The sequence below is a fragment of the Melanaphis sacchari genome, unplaced genomic scaffold, assembly GCF_002803265.2.
Source record: "Melanaphis sacchari strain LSU unplaced genomic scaffold, SCAv2.0 Contig20_pilon_pilon, whole genome shotgun sequence".
Classification (NCBI taxonomy): domain Eukaryota; kingdom Metazoa; phylum Arthropoda; class Insecta; order Hemiptera; family Aphididae; genus Melanaphis; species Melanaphis sacchari.
Genome location: NW_020271042.1, coordinates 19261 through 34245, shown reverse-complemented (window position 1 = coordinate 34245; position 14985 = coordinate 19261). Strand labels below are relative to the sequence as shown.

Below are 14985 nucleotides of genomic sequence, written 5' to 3'. Positions count from 1 at the left end.
AAGTTTAATTTTAGTTTTAAAATTAGACTTCTCATTTTTAATTATTCTGTTTAATAATGATTTATGAACGCCCAAATTAATACTTAAGGGATCAAATGTGTATTTATATTTCTTTGTTTACTCGAGGAGAAATTTAAGAAATGTGTATCCCACGCTACCTTATAAAACATTTATCGTTCAAGTAGTATTATGATAAAAGTAAATAAATTTCTCATCGCTTAATATAAGTAGTAATATGTAATTAATAAATACTATTTAACGTCCGCGTATACATATTTTGTACTCTGAGGCGAAAAGGCAAATAGAATCTCCAAAGACGACTTCAAAATAAATATTTTTTGTCAAAGATAACAATGGATGGTTCGACGAGTTTGATTTTTATTATTTTTCACACATTTTACCTGAGGTGATATTTGCTCCCATTAATACACATATAATACTGTACAATATTAATTAATTTTATTATCTACAGACCGTTATATGTGCCTTGTAGCATCTATTTTACGAATGAATAACATTCGAAATATATGATATAACATTTGTCGACAAATTGAACATATAGGTCAAGAGTTAAGACTTATCAATATGGCCACAATTGAAAATGTCTACAAAATTAAAAAAAATCTATAATTTGTAGAAAAACAACCAACAAATTTAAAAAAATCAATCTTGTAAAAATATAGGAAACGTCGTTGCTTTTAATTCATTGTGATTACCTAATGCAAAAGTAAATTTTGTTCAGTTTGTTTCGTTTGATTTAGCTTTCACGGCGATTTGAATGAAAAAACCTAGAAATTTGATATAGATCAGATTATAGTTTAAAATGGCCGGTAACTTATGCCTTTCTCCGACATACAGGGTCATACTTTCTACGAACTTGGTGTAGTATAATCAGGCCTATTGTCTTTTTATTTTTAACATACCTCTCCAAAGTACCTATTTAGCATACTCTAACGACTAACATAATATATAAATATATAATAAATAATAATGAAATACATATCACAATTAAAAATAATGATCAGATTTTAATCTTATATAAGATGGATTATAGAACTGGTTATTGGAGTATGATTTCTATAATAATAAGAGTATTTTACAATTATACTTCAAAATAAAATAGGAAGTATAGGTGTAATAAAGTTAAATGTGAATATTAACACCTAAAATATATTTTAAGTCACTATTTTTCAAAAGAGTTTCGGACCTATAACTAGTTTTACATTTAAAGATCCTAAAACATTAATTGTCTATTAATATATAATTAGTATTATTTTATATAATTATATCAAGAATTATAAAATCTCTATCAAGATACATTTTTTAACCTCTAAATTGTATAAATTTTTTGTTATTAATAGGTATGCTAAACTCTTAATTTAATTTTTAATGACTTGAAGTGAAGGTATAATGTTAGACTATAATAAAATATACTATAGTCTATAGTCTAATAATAAAATTTAAATCACTAAGTATAAATAAACTTTTTAAACGCCAAAATGTAAGCAGAAACTGAATGTGTTATAAACACTATAAACCATACTTTTAAAATAACTTAACTATTGAAATTATTTATTTTTTCATGTTCTTAATTAGTTTTATTAAATACATTTTATAAACAATTTTACGTATTATTATACTATACCATATATTATAGATGAAGAGTGAGATATTAAACTCTAAGATGAACATTAATTAAATATGCCAATACAATGTAGTAAATTAACTTAATTAAAACTAAAGAAGAAATTTACTTTCATTGCAAATATAAAGTATATGAAATTTTTTTTATATATTAATACTTTTATGAATATATCTAATATATCAACCCTTATTAGACTATTATAATGAAATAATTACTAGGTACCTATATATAATCTTACTCATAAATTTTACAATGAAGTTTTAATTAATATAATTTTATAGGTTTAAAATAATATTCAATAACTTTAAGTATTGAGTGAGATATCAATCAATCACTGAATATAACAGATCATTATTGTCTAATTATTAAATAATATATAAATGTATTTAAATTTACCTTTAATAATTAATGGATTTGACATTTTTCGTGAACACTCAATGATTGAATTATATATCTATTTAATAAATATTATTTATCAAAATTATCAACTTATATTATTATGCTTTTTTTATAATACCTACGTCGTTTTTATTTTTTTTTTAACTTCAAAGTTTAAACGAACTAAAAAAATAAAGAATAACTCTTATGATTAATACTACGATATATAACGTACGTTAATATTTTGTTAAAATAAATAAATATTATTTATAAATAGTGTTATAGAAATAAAATAATAAAATATATAATTAATAATAATTTAGGGAAACTAGTAATTTTAAAACAAAAAGCCAGCATAGAAAATGGAGAATATTGTGGTGAACATAATATTATAATATCTTGTCTGTAATAAATATTAACTCCAATAATATTTTAGTAACAATGTAAATTGCGTTATTTTTTTATAAAAAAAAACACAAAACACCATTTTATACAAAACGGAAACATTTAATATAATATTAAGTACCTATAGTTAATTTATCGTGCAGGTAAAGTGTTATGCCTGGAACTAGTTTAATAGTAGTAATTAAAATTACGTATTAATTCAACTTTCTAAAAAAAAAATTGTTTTACTTTTAATTATGAATTATTATACAAGTTATACATATTTGAGTAATCAAACAATAAAAAAAAATATAACTTTGTTGAATTAGAAATCTTAATTTGATATTAAAATCAATTTCATTTGGAACTAATTTTGTCAGTTTTGCATTCGGAATTTCGTGTTCTATACACTGAAACAATGTTTTGAATCATGTACTCTGTTTTTTTATTATAGAAAATTATTTAATTACATAAAATTTAATTTTTAAAGACTATTTTTGAGATTAATGATTATGTTTACTAAATATTACAATCTAGGATTTAAACTAAAAGTTTAATTTTTAAAATATATTATTAATTTATGTAGTTGTATAAGGTTAACCAAACAAGTTTCTAAATAAGATTACTCAAATAAATAACATATTTAATAATTAGTAATACATACATAAATTACAGTTTGATTGTTCGAAGATTTTCCTACATTTTTCTGTTCTGTACACATTAAAAGACAAAAATAATAAAATGTTAAATAATTCTAAGAAATACTTAGATTAAACTGTAAACAAATGTAACAAACTTTATTTATTAATAATAATATATTGGTGATTCATATGACCATATTGAAATATCAAACTGTACTAAATTAACGATAATATGTAACACTTAATTTATACATACGAGTATTACATAAACAGTCCAAATAAGAATAAAATAAACAATTGTTTATTAATGCAATAAAATATTAATTAAATTCTAACCTGCAAAGCTACAATGTGAATTTCCATTATTAGTAATGCAAGCCCATTCTGCTGTTAATTCTTTAAACGTTGCCATAGATAATTTAAAATTATTTTTATTCATTTCTGTACACTACTAAAAGAACAAAAAATTTTATAGTAAATTAATCATAAACAATCATTTCTACTAGCATTTTACCAAAATAGGTCTGGTATTCGGAGTTAAGGCGTCGACTGCCAGCAGAAAACTAATTTAGAATCAAATAACCAAAAGCTATTGGATTTTCTAAAATTTGTTGCTGATATGATAAAAGTTATTATAATGGTAAAAATAAAACAGTAAAATCAACAAAAACCTGTACAAAAGATAACTGATAAGCAATCCGCATCGGAGAGTATAAAGTTTAATAATACTTATGACTCTTTATATTGTATTTATATTCTAACAATTATTGGTGTAGCGCCTAAGATTAAAAGTTATACGAGATACTGAACGTCGATAATTGTCATGAATATATTTTGTTAGTAACTCATTAATATAATAATTTCGTTTTTGTAAATAATTAAATTGATGAATTATCGTTTCTAAAATGTGATATAACTATATAAATCGTAATATCATATTATAATATCACGTATAAAATATGAATGTTTAAATATATTGTTTAATTGCTATCAAAGAGAATTGAATTAATCAATTGGTTACTGTTATAATTAGGTAAAATATTTATTTAATAATTAAGTACAGTAAGCTCCTTACTATATAGGTGTATGCAATTTATTGTACACGGTGCCATGTAATAATATCAATATTTTCGAATAAAGGGAAATGCTGTGGCAATGTTGTAGTAACCAAATTGCTTAATATGGTAAAAAAAAAACATAAATTGCGCTCTTATTTTCTGAAGCATTTTTAATTTTCTTTGAGGTTGATTTAATTGTTTTGTTTTAAATACATTAAAACAATTAAATTAAAAATATAATCTAACAATGATGGCATATAAAACAAAAAATTCTAACATTTCGGTTTCGAAACGTTTTTCGACACAATCTTCAGCTCTGTCAAACATTTTGTTTTTTATTCTGTTAAGAAGAGGCTTTAGATGATTAAGCGTTTTAAAGTTTTTCTATGTCGAATTTAATTGCTGCGGTGTTACCATTTTCTTTAAGAAATCGTATAAATTTACAATAGTTAAAAAGTATGATAACCAATTTAAATTATTGAATTCAAAATATTTAAAAAATGTGGTATTTTGTTAATATCTACCACTTTGGGTATACCTAGGTTTAATATGGATTATGGAAACTTGACGCATAAAATATAAATTTTATATTATAATTTTAAAAATATTAAAGCAAAAATAAATTGCAGAATTCGATAAACTATTTTAGGTCGAACTAAGTTTACTGTTTTGGATGATTCTGCTAAAATAGGTAGGTAGTTCAATTTATTGTATGTAATAATAGAACTGATAATGAGGACTATACAATTTATGTTGTACTTAATTAGAAATTTAAATTGTCATATAAGCAAGAGCGGCCAGTAAGAATGTGCTCATTTCAAAATAGGTGATGTATTTGCAAAGAATTGTATAATAATCCATTCAGTTTAATTTTCTTAAAAAAATGTTGATGATAAATATATAAAACAAGTTGTAGTTTGTTTATTAAATCAATAAAAATAAACCAGCGACAGGTAGAATTGAAAGTTTAAACAAAGTAAGGCCCAGTATCACTAATGCACGTAATCCCGATCTATCACAAGCATATCCTCATCGTGTATATTGTATAAATATTTTTAATATATTACTCCTTTGGAAGGTAATTTCCTAGTGGCTTTACAGTAAAGTAGGTTTAAGAGTAAGACCCTTATTTTTTTGCATGTTTTATGAAGTGTTGCCTACTCTAGTTCATGAACGATACATCATAATATTACGTTTAGTATTTTTAAAGGGGTTAGCATCACGCACTTGTATATACGCGCCTATACACTTTCTTATCCGGAAAATTATTACTTAAATGCTCACGTTTTCTTCAGGAAAAAAAAATATTTTCCTTATATCTGTCACTTGTTATGTTGTTTAAATATAGTTTTATTATTACAGTATTAATTATTTGTTCTAAACTACCAACTTATGGCATACATAAATTAATATAAAACTGAAATTTATGCGTTTTAACTATATTCGTTATACAGCTATGTAATCCTATAGTATATTTAATAGTTATACGGTTATAGTAAATTTTGTAGCTATATGCACTTTATAAAGTGTTATTTTCAATAACCTACAAAATATTATATGGTTGGTTTTTTTCGGAATGTTTCGTTGTTTATCTTATCATGATATAATATTAAAATTCTTAGTTTCTTGGTATTCCAATCATTACAAACAATGGGATTAACCACAATTTGCAATCGATAATCGTACAGTAACCACCGATAAAACCTGTTGTTTCAATAGCATACGTTATATAGAACACAGCGATAGTGCAATCATTGGTTATAACTTATAATTGTTATAGTTTTATAAATACCAGTATTTACTAAGTACAACCAATGATATATTACATACGTAATATTATTGAATATGTATAATGACATGAAACAATACAAACAAAATTAAATTAACATATAATCATTGGTAATATATTATAAATTATACATTATTATTATTATTTTGTTATTATTTAATGAAACCGTCAGCATCGGTGTTATTCGATGTAGATTTACTGAGCATATGTAATGTACGCTATGTACTTATTATAAGTTTAAGTAATATTGTATATTGTATATTATATTATACTGTTATAATATACCTAATATGGAAATCGCAAGTATAGTTTAGATTAAGACTCTTTGATCATTAAAAAAGTATGATATATTTTGATGAGGCTGATTCTAGAGATTTTGCATCTGCAGTATTGTTTAAAATATAAGTAATGTATAATGTATTTGAGTACAGAAATTACTATAAAATATGATATATTTATCTGCTATTTTTTTTTTTTTTTTAATGTTACATAGTTTTACACGAAAATTAAATTATGTTAGGTAGATTAGTAGGTACCTACCTACCTACCCAGTATTAAACATGATATTGTTAAAAAAAAACTGCAGTATTTATAGTATTATGCTAAGTTTTTAGTACAGCCAGTACAGGTAATTGAGCAGCATTTATCGTTGTCTAGTTAATGAAATTTACACTTTTTTGTATAATAATTTTATAGATCAATATAATAATAATATATAGGCTCCAATAATTTAGTTATGTTGTAATAGAATAATGTATAGATACTATAGATATATACTAGTTAATATCTCTGTTATATAAACTCGTATATTATGTTTTCTTACATACATAAGAATAACGAAAAGATTCGTTAAGTTTATATATTATATATTTAGTATTTACTACTGCGTTTGAATTCTCTAGGTTTGATGAAGTTAATGTGTAGTGGTGTTAAATTATTGAAAAATTCAATTATATCAAAACACATAATATAGTAGTTTACTTTGAGAAATATATGAGAAATACTATATATAATAAATATATATAAGCGATAAAACTAATTAAATAAATAGAAATAAGTAATAAATGTGTTGTACAAAATATAGGTAAATATTTTTTTTAAATAAATGACCAAACGAGATATCGAGTTTATAAAGTAGTCAATACTACGGTAATTTAAGAGTCATATGCAACAATAAATTGTGTATCAACCTAATACCAAACTACATTTGTTTTTTTTAATTTATAAGTTTTAATTAAAAAAAAAAAAAAAAAAACTTACTGCATAACAATTAAATTGAATTATTAAATACTACTATTGTTTTTTATAAAACTGCTAATAATAATATTAGGTAATTATATGCATTTTCATTAGAGATTAAGAAAAATAGAAACATATTATACGTATATTAAGAAATTTCTTGATGGATCTAATGATAATTATTACGGTAATTTTGAAGCGAAAATATATTTTAAATATAAGTGTGAAATGTAGATATAGTCGGCTGACCATATTTTTGAAAATTTGAAATGCTCCAGCCTCCAAGAGTATTGTTCTTAGTTGGATTGGGTTCGACACATTGACGGATAGTAACATGTTGTGATGTTCGCACATGTTTAGTATGTAATACAGGTATTTGTAATAATAAACTATATTATTGATATTGTGAAAACTGAGGGTCCTTTGGCTATGTGCGAGTCTAATTGTCTTAACTTTGATGATAATTTAAATTTTTTTATAAGAGACTTATAAACAGTGCATCCTTTAAATTGGTCATGTGATCTTTTGAATAGAACGTGTATTTAATAGGACTACTGTTGTGTTTTTAAACTGATTCAATGGATAATTATTTCGTCACTAAACGTATCGACCAATGAAAAATAAAATAACAGAAATTATGGGCATACCCGTATAAGCTTGGCGATTTTGACATCGTGGCAGAAATAGGTGGTTTTAAATGATTTTTCGACTTCAAGGTTAATATTTAATTAAGTGGTGATTTTGTAAATGACTAGCTTAATATTGCTAAGTTTTTAGCACGTTGGACCATATAACACAGCTTATAAGGATTTTTTTTTTTAATATTCATGAAATATTTTTAATTATAGACATAACCCAGTCAGAGTATTGTAGGTGACATTTTAGAGAAGGTGTTAAGTAGGAGATTTCTTAAAACTTTTCTAAAGATTAAAAATATATAAATGAGCAGTAAGGAAGGTATTGAGAACTGTGTTTGTTCCATTTGGTCGGGCTCATACTAGTTGTCTCCCAAAACACACACATTACCTTCCATTATACTTATCGTAAATAAAAAAAATCAATTTACACTAGTTGCTTCCAATGGTCGAGTAATTCAAAATTATATACGAGTTTCTCTCATTTAGGAGTTTTAAAATTATTTTATACAGTAATTTCTAATCATCTGAACAATTAAAACATAAGTGTTTATAGATAGGTATGTATGAAAAACTTTAAATATAATTAGTTGTGTTAAGCTTTCATACCTTAATAATTAAGGTTATATAACTACATAAAACATCGAGTAGTTAATAATATTTATATAACTTGAATTTCATTAAATTCACATAGGTGTCTTGTGAATGAAAATAGATTTGTTAAGTACACAAATATTTTGTGAGCTTAAATTCTTGGTCTTTTTTATCAAGCTCAGGCTATTTATATCTTTTTTATTTGATTAATTACGTCAACTAGTTGAAATGATATTTTTAGTAAAATGAGATATATTTTTGATCATAGTATCTCCAGAAAAATACTTTTTTCGCACCAGTATAGACGTATGGGTTTCACGAGCATTGTTTTAACTTTTAACTGAAGTATGAATATGCAGGTTAGGACTGTAATAATAAGTATGTTTTTGTATGTTACCAATTGACACTAAATTCAAAAATATCTTTAAGTTTATTACATACCAACGTTTTTTTACATACAAATATTGAACTTCAAAAATAACAATATCTTTTTTTTTTATTGTTACGATATGACTAATATGTTTGATAATGATAAGATATAGTTTTAAATTATTACTATTTTTAATGCCCACCCCTCCTTTAAAAGTAAAACACTAAAAGTATTCTGAAATATATCTTTCCTCTTGCGGTTTTACGTCAGTATTTACAAATAATTTGTAACATAAAAGTTAATGACAATAATATAATACAGTACATATCTAAATTAAAAATATTATAACCTAACTTTACCAAGTTATGTTCATAATTTATATAAAGGTGCATTTACTGGTGTGTAATAATATATCTAATCCAGAACTTAAAAAGTCAGACTTTTTTACAACTGCCAACTCATATTTATAAAAGAAATTAGTATTTTAAAAACGTCGTTCGATACAAATATATTTTAAATAGGTAGGTATGTAAGTTTTTTATTGCGTTATTTTTTTTCTTCATATTTTCATATTATTATTATTATTATATCAAAATAATTTAATTATTCGATTTATATATGTATTATCAAAACGCTGTAATACGACTATCAGCACGTATAGTGTATAGATTTTGCTGGTGAAGTTAGGTTTATGATGAAGACGATAAAAAAAAATTAAAACGCTATGTGTAGTGAAAAATATGGTGATGGTAATAGAGATATTTTCAATTTTTAAAACACTATTGTAAATTTTATAAGAATAAATTAATATGATTTATAAATACATTTTGAAATGTTTTTTTATATTGATATTAATACATATTATTTATTATTTAGTTAAATTAATAATATAAAAACGATTTTTTAATTTTTTTTTAAATTTTGATATTTTTTTCATGGATATTCTTTTGTAAGATATTTTAAACTAGAATATTAGTGACAATGAACAGTGTTTGAATATAGTTACGAGAGTAAATGAAGATGCATTTTGAAGTCTATGGAAAAGTAACTGCTATTCCTCATGCAGAAGTCAACGGGATACTATTACATTTAGATATACATGCAATGTTTTTTATTATCTTTACTCCAATAAATTTAATATAAATATAGGGATTAGCCAAAAAATTGCAATATTGTAAAACTAAAAAACTAATTATTTTATATGTATATTGTCAGTTTTTCAGTGTATTTACTTTTATCTAAGTGGTTATCCTTTTCTTCCAGTTAGCTACATTATCATTTTCTTTTTTGATTTATAATGATTTTATGGTTATTATGTTTTTAGATTTTACCGATTATTTTAAAAAGTATAGATAATTTTCAATTTTAACCTCCAAAAATTATCATTTAGATTTAATTTGCTATAAGTAATTTCAATTCTTTGTTGATTATCAGAAAAGTATTTCATCTATTACAAAATGTTCAACATTGTTTTTAGTACAAAAAAATTAATAATAAAAATACATATAACGTTAAAACCAATAAATAAAGAACTTAATAACAATAATAATATCTATTAAATATCAATAAAACTATCAACTAGGAAAATATGTTATAAAAATACAATTTCCTCACGTTGAATTTTCAAACTATAAAGTTATCAATGCATTTTTAAGACTATTAATCAGTTAATTTTGAAAGATAGTATAATATTTGACTTGAAACATGCTAATTTTATGAATTAATAAATAAAAACCCTAGATAGGTTTAATGCAGTACTAAGTATTTTGAATTCTTTGATAAGATGTGTCACATATTTCCTTAAACTCTTCTAAAAAATAATTCCATCACATAAGTTATCTTTCTATTCTTTATACATGGGTTGTTTTATTGAAGGTAAAGGAGTAAAATATATATTTATTTAATTTCAAATCATGTATCATAGACTTTTTACCAAAATAATTTATAAAAAACACACTGTTCTACTAAACTGAATATGACAACATTTATTTTCAAACTATGAATATTGTTAAATTTTCAGTCGTTATTTTTGAAAAAAGTCTTTAAATTCAATTATTTTAACTTACTATAAAATTTTAATTTAATTTCTGTGTTTAAAATTTATTGTGTTTAATGATGTAAAATAAATTTTAAGTATATATCAAAAATGTATTACAAAAAAAAAAAAAAAAAACCTTCAAATTGATCCATGATTATTGATTACGTAATACTCGTACTATTGGATATAGTAGTAAAATTAAATTAGTAAGCATGTGGTATGGCGACATGACGTATGTAACATGTAACGCCAACTATTTTATGTTTATGCATTTGCATTCATAACTCATATAATACCTACATTTATTATCAGTAATAGTAATCATACTCCCTTCCAAAATATTTTATAACGCATGATACTTTCACCTATTCCAGTTCATGTCATGCTATCTTATCATATATTCTTATCACATAAACTCGTAAAATGTTATACTACACATCTTATTGTTTAGGATTAAAAAACTATTAAACCACAAACTGTTATTACCTTTTTCGTAGGATGTATGACAGTAGAAACACGTGTATCCGTCGTTTATGTAGTCGTTGTGTTCCATTTTTATTTTTATTCCAAGCTAATGCGATTAACTTAAAATAACAGTCTTGACGAGAGCACAAATCGAATCCCCGAAAACACACGGCCACAGAATTGACGATATTCGTCCGTTGCTACCTACATTTACGTTCGGTTTATCGATCGAAATTTTATTAAATCTAATTTGTACATAAACGATATATTTACAACGTAAACAACAACAACAATCGCGTTAAGTTTAATGACTAGACTGTACACTGGATGGCACAAAATGTTGTTAGACAGCAGCTGTTGTGCAATTGTGTGTCACGCACGACGGTGGCGGGGACCGTAGTGTAGACTGTAGACTAGACGCTCGGAGAATGACTACTGTGAGCGCGGTCGGAAAAAAATCAATACCTCATGCTCGCAAGTGGCGCGCAAATGCACGGACCGTGGTCCGCGTGTGGTGCATAAATTATTATTATTATTATATCGTCTGGCGGACTGTATTGTTTCGTTTTTTACAAACTGTACTTTGGTTACAGATTTTAACATCCCCGCGAATCGACGCGAATAGAAAGATCACACACCAAGTACAACGCTATGTGTACCAAATATCATGCTTTATTTTAGTGATATCGAGACCCACTGCAAAGCCGGATTGACGCGAAATATTACTCTGGGTATAAAGACGTTTCAGTGGCACCCTTTCATCGCGAATCTCGTTCATACGCCATGTACGTAAATCGTCGTCGTGTCGTTGCGTCACCGCGATCAGGACATCACATGACATTATTTTTTAATCAAATTTCTGTGTATTTTTGGTAAACTAAAAACCACAGATTATAATAATATAATAACAATAATAATAGTATAATATATACTGTTTATTCGCAGCAATAACGTCTGGACACATCACAGCAATCTATAGACAAAATTTAATATTTAAATTGTTAGTAAATATAATCTGTAAAGGACAAAGGTTTACTAAAAATAGTATAATTTATTTTATATAAAAGATATACATTTTATGCTAAGGATACAATAAGTATATGGTATACGAGTAAGATATATTATAGTAAGTAAATTTAAAAAATAAATTTAATACTAAAAAACAATATACAAAATACATAGATATACAAATAAGTAGGTGAACTTCTAGGAGGAAAACATCCATTTATAATTAATAATGCTTAATTTTTTTGATTTGATTATATTTAATAAATTGTAATAAATTATTAATTATTATTTTGTATTTAAAAAATTAATAAATTATATTGAAAATTAAAAGTGATATAAATAAGATATTTGTATAGTATACCTATAGGTACAATGAATTGCATTTACGAAGATTTAGTATTTTAAAATAACAAAGTAATTTAGTTTATGTACATATAATTATATTAAAACATATAATTTTTTTAATAAATTATTAAAGATATAACACAGACAATATTTCTGAGACACTCAAATAAAAAATACTCCTATAATTACAGAAGATAACACGAGCTTAAAATTATGAAGTAGAAATTGTATTTTTCAATTATTGATTCTTTGTTACCTCAATATAAGTGATTAATAACGACAGTAATTACATGTTAATGATTTTCTTTGGAAACAATGCAAATGTTATAAGGTTCAATAAAGCGAAGCTTATTTGAAATACACACTATTAAATGTAACTAATTTAAATGTAAAATAAATATAATTTTTCTTATTTTCAAAGCGAATGAAATTTACACGATTTAGATTGTTTACAAACAAAATATTGACAAAATTAAGTTATTTAAATTAATGAAAAATGTCAGCCTCGATAAATTGTGTTCGCGTCTTACCATAATTTTTTCGGATATTATTAAGTATTATTATTAGTATTTAATTAATTTTTAATGCATACTAATATAGTAATATTATATATATCTTATAATTATTAGTTTTAATTATGTATACATACCTATGTTATATCATATTAAAAAAATATTAATTAAAATATTTAATATAAGTAATAATCATATAATATATTTATGCATAAACATATATTTATTTGAAAATGAGAAATTGAGAAAAGTTTGGCAATACTTTGTACGACGCAGATAATAAACCCATTTACAATTCGATGAGCATTTATAATTGATACTGGCCGAAAGCACATCACAGCTATAAGACATTTGTCATTTGGTTCTATTAAAAGTAAATTTGTTATAAAATACACATAAACAAAGATAATATATAGATTTGTGACGTTTTAATGATAAATTATATTAGTAAGTTTGTAAGAAATTAATATGAATTATTATATAACCTGAGTGTATAATGTATGTCAGTGAATGGATTTTAAATTAATAATTTTTATTAGTATGAAGAATATAGTATTAAGTTGTTGATGAAAATTTCTTTTTTTTTTTTATAAAAAATAAATCATAACTCTCTTTACGTATAAATAATACCTATGAATTTAAATTTTAAGTTGAATCAATAAGCTTTATTCGTAAAGGTATTATAATTAGTTGAATATGAAAAAAAGAATGACAACTTTGATAATTTTTTCAATTGTATTCGATAAAAAAATAGGTATTGTAAAATGTCATTTTTTATATGAAATTTTGTACCACATATAACTATAAAATATTAAACCCTGAAGAAGATAAAAAAAAAAGTAGTGGTGTGTTACAGTGTGATCGTCGTTGTTTGGTTATATTGCGTCATCTGCTAACGTGAAATTATGAAAATCACATTTGTTTTACAACATTACTTTTATGGTATAAAATTACCCCAATCAAACTGTCGATGTACAAAGACATAGGTAATTATACTATGGACATTTCTGTCGAATCATCAGTAATGCATATAATACTCTACGTTCTGTAAGTAATTTATAAAACTAGTTATTATATGACTATTAAATCTATTCGGAAGGAACGCATAATAATTTTGTGTATCAACATAATTTTTTTACTGTAATTTTTCGATCTATTGAATCTAAGTCTATAACTTCAACGAGGTCAAGTGGAATATGATTTTTATTTATTTGTTTTGTTTTCGATTTGTTTTTAGATATTTTATAACATAATGGATACCAACTAATAAAATTAAGTACCTAAAACAGTTACTCATTTGAATATTTTTATTCAACATAAAGTTCAAAGCCAATGCATTTTTAGTGTTTAATCTACTCATTTATATTAAATTAGAAATATTTTAATATTATTACTGGTGAATAGTATAGCTTACATGATCAGTTTAAACTTTAATTGACATTTTATATCATATCAATGTAATTTTTACAATTGCCGATTATTTCATATAGATACATATTCTGTTATTAATACGATATAATGTGTACAAGGTTTTTTAAAATCTCTATTTTAAAAAAATAAATGAAAGTATATATTTATTTTAATTTATATTTAAATAATTTAAATAGGTGACAATTTTTTAATTAAGATAATTAATTTTTGAAATTGTTTAGATACTTGTTATTTTATAAATAAAAAATGTAATTTATACTCTTAAGTATTGAAAATGTATAATATACGTGTAGGTATGTATATTAGTATTTTTAGTATTTGAGTATTTCATTAAAAATTATGGTTTTAAAAAGATTTAGTAAAAAATATTCATTTTTTAGATAGATATGAATAATTTAGAATTATAATATAGTCTTTTATAGATATAATAAATTACATACTGTAATATTTTGG

The 14985-nt window shown here is 23.7% G+C and overlaps 1 protein-coding gene across 2 annotated transcripts in view; it reads right to left on the bottom strand.

Moving 5' to 3' along the window:
- The window catches only part of LOC112593502 (cerebellar degeneration-related protein 2), a 37132-nt gene extending 25478 nt beyond the window's left edge, over positions 1-11654 (bottom strand). Inside the window, exon 1 of one of the 2 annotated variants that reach the window (XM_025337902.1) lies at positions 11258-11654. In XM_025337902.1, the coding sequence (XP_025193687.1) occupies positions 11258-11324 (67 nt within the window). In that variant the 5' untranslated portion in view covers positions 11325-11654. Of the gene's footprint in view, positions 1-3384; positions 3599-11257 lie in introns of those variants that run through there. The other variant, XM_025337900.1, reaches the window with a different exon arrangement.
- Positions 11655-14985: the final 3331 nt, after the last annotated feature.